The sequence below is a fragment of the Bos taurus genome, chromosome Y (assembly GCF_002263795.3).
Source record: "Bos taurus isolate L1 Dominette 01449 registration number 42190680 breed Hereford chromosome Y, ARS-UCD2.0, whole genome shotgun sequence".
NCBI classification, from domain to species: Eukaryota; Metazoa; Chordata; class Mammalia; order Artiodactyla; family Bovidae; genus Bos; species Bos taurus.
Window position 1 is genome coordinate 29,675,337 of NC_082638.1, and position 2,522 is coordinate 29,677,858.

The window sequence follows — 2,522 nt, forward strand, 5'->3', positions numbered from 1 at the left end:
AGTTGAAACCAGACAGTTAAAAGATTTTATTGCAGAGGCCAGTAGACCAATTTTGCTTGGGTAACAGTACTGAATATGAAAAATGTGTGTATAGAAGGGTGATAAATCACTTGTATTTCAGAAACCAAGTAGATTTATTGATGTGATTTTTCTGTGTAAAAATTCTTTAGGAATGAGATTTTGCATGCTTCATGGTTTTGGTTACTATTTCTGTAAGCAGGCTGTATTTTTAAGTTGATGCTGAAGTAAAGCCTAGCTGAACATCACCTTTCAATGGCTAGGAGACGAGTGATTTTGTGATGTCACAGCTACCCTTTGATTGCTAGGAGACAAGTGATTTTGTGATGTCACAGCCTTTTGACTTTGAGGACCTCTGCGATGGTCTAGAGAGTTTCTCTCTGTTGGCCAGCCAAGCAATTTTTGAAGTAGTGGTCAGTAAAATCAGACAAATGAGAAAAGGATCTGAAGAAAGATTTCTCTGAGATGGCACATATACCTTCAGAAATTCAAGATGGGCCTCCTAAGGATGAATCAACTGATTCAGAAACCTCCATTAGATCTTTGTATGATTATACACTTACTAGGGACTCAGTTTTGAGATCTATGATTGAAGAATATGCTTTTCAGGCTTTGTCTGAGGATCTTGTGATAAAAAGGCCATGCTACAAATATTCTGTATCTGAAACAGATGAGATGACTAATTTTCTTTCACTCACCTTTCCACAAAAACTTTGGAATATAGTTGAAAGTGATCAGTTTGAATCTATTTGGTGGGATGAGAGAGGCACATGTATAGTGATCGACGAAGAACTCTTTAAGAAAGAAGTCTTGGAAAGAAAGGCACCTTTCAGAATATTTGAAACCAAGAGTATGAAGAGTTTAATTCGACAGCTTAACCTTTATGGATTTAGTAAAAAGCGACAAACTTTTCAAAGATCTGCTTCACTACCTGTCTTTCTGGAAGAAGAAAACAACATCTCTCTTTTGAGTAAGGTATTCCAACATTTTCACTTATTGGCAATATGTAAGATGAAATCATGTGACCTAGAAAGCACATTTACATATGTAGCTAAAACCGAATTTAAACTTGAGCTAACAAATCGTTAAAAAGTTTTATTTTTTGAAGTTGAGAACAGCTGGATATGTTAAAATATTGGATGTTTGACAAACTTTCCTAGCACTGTGAAACCAGATATAAGTCCTGAAGCAACTTAAAGTGGTATTTACTGTATATATAAAATATATTTTTCATTGAGGATCGTATTCTTTCTAACATGTTACCTGTTAAACTATTAATGGAGGTGTTTTATTTGATGCTATTTAGTTGGTTTCATTAAAGGAATACATTTTTATAACTTAGCTTTGCTTGTCAGTTTTACCTTGGTTTATAAAGAAACTAAATAATGTAATCCTTTGATTTTAGTTACAGACCTACTATAATCCAAATTTCAAAAGAGGTCATCCTCAACTTTTATTAAGAGTGCAAAGAAGAGTTGGGATTAATAATGTGTCTCAAATATCTTCATTAGTGCAAGATAACAAGAAGCATGTTAAAGCAAGTGTCAACGAAGATGATCGTAACTCTGAATTTATTCCAGAAATTAGTAGAGAGAGCGCATTTTCAGCCTCCACAAGTTTACCTGTGCCTTTCATACAAAAGCCTCATACCATCCAGATTGTCACTAATACAAATGCCCTATCTCCATGTGACTTACCTAACCACCCATCACCAATATCGGTTAGACAAACAGAACAGATTTTGGTAAATCAACCTGCTGTTTTAAAAAAGTTGAGCATTTTTAATTGGCATTCACATAGCAGCTACACTCAAGTAAATGGCCCCATTGAGGACTTTGCTACTACAACTACATCTACTTCTCAGAACCACATTGTATCCCCATTACAGAGCACTTATTCTGGACTGATGGTGGAGCCTTCTAAATTTCCAGTCAGGCATAGCGATATGTCAGGCCATGACAATCCTTTTCCTAACCTGCAAGAGACAGGCAACTCGTGGTTCTCAGTGCCAACAAGCACTTACACATCTGCTTCCTCTCTTTCAAGTCAACTCATCAACAATCACCATTATATGGAAACCATGCTAATTAAAACTGACCTACCAAATACGTGTCAGATTATGGAGCCTAAGGAAGATTGAACGTTACTTTGGGAGATGTCAACAAATACCTACCATTCCTGTATTTGAACATTAAATTTACATGTTCATCTTCATAGTTTCATTTTCAATTTTTAAACAAAGAAGAGAAAATGAGGCTTTAGTTCATTGGTTTACTATTTTACTGCATGGTATTCCAAACTCTTCAGTTCAAGAAAGCATTCGTTATGCATCCTAGGTAAATGACACCTGATATAATATTTGTAAGCAAGAAAATGAGAAGCAAGGGAAAAGAGGTAATAGATGTAAAGTGATTTCTGAAATCATCCCTGCTGAAATGAAGGGGTGTCTAAATTAGGATGGTATGGGTGAAGAAAGAGATGCAAATAAAATTAGATAAATAAAA

General features: G+C 35.2%; 1 protein-coding gene across 1 annotated transcript; it reads left to right on the plus strand.

Moving 5' to 3' along the window:
• Nucleotides 1–473: 473 nt before the first annotated feature.
• LOC132344676 (heat shock transcription factor, Y-linked-like) lies at nt 474–1,951 on the plus strand (the record flags this gene model as incomplete). Its single annotated transcript, XM_059884316.1, has 2 exons — nt 474–993; nt 1,424–1,951. Coding segments are annotated over exons 1-2 (1,038 nt in total), but the record flags the coding sequence as incomplete, so codon positions are not given.
• Nucleotides 1,952–2,522: the final 571 nt, after the last annotated feature.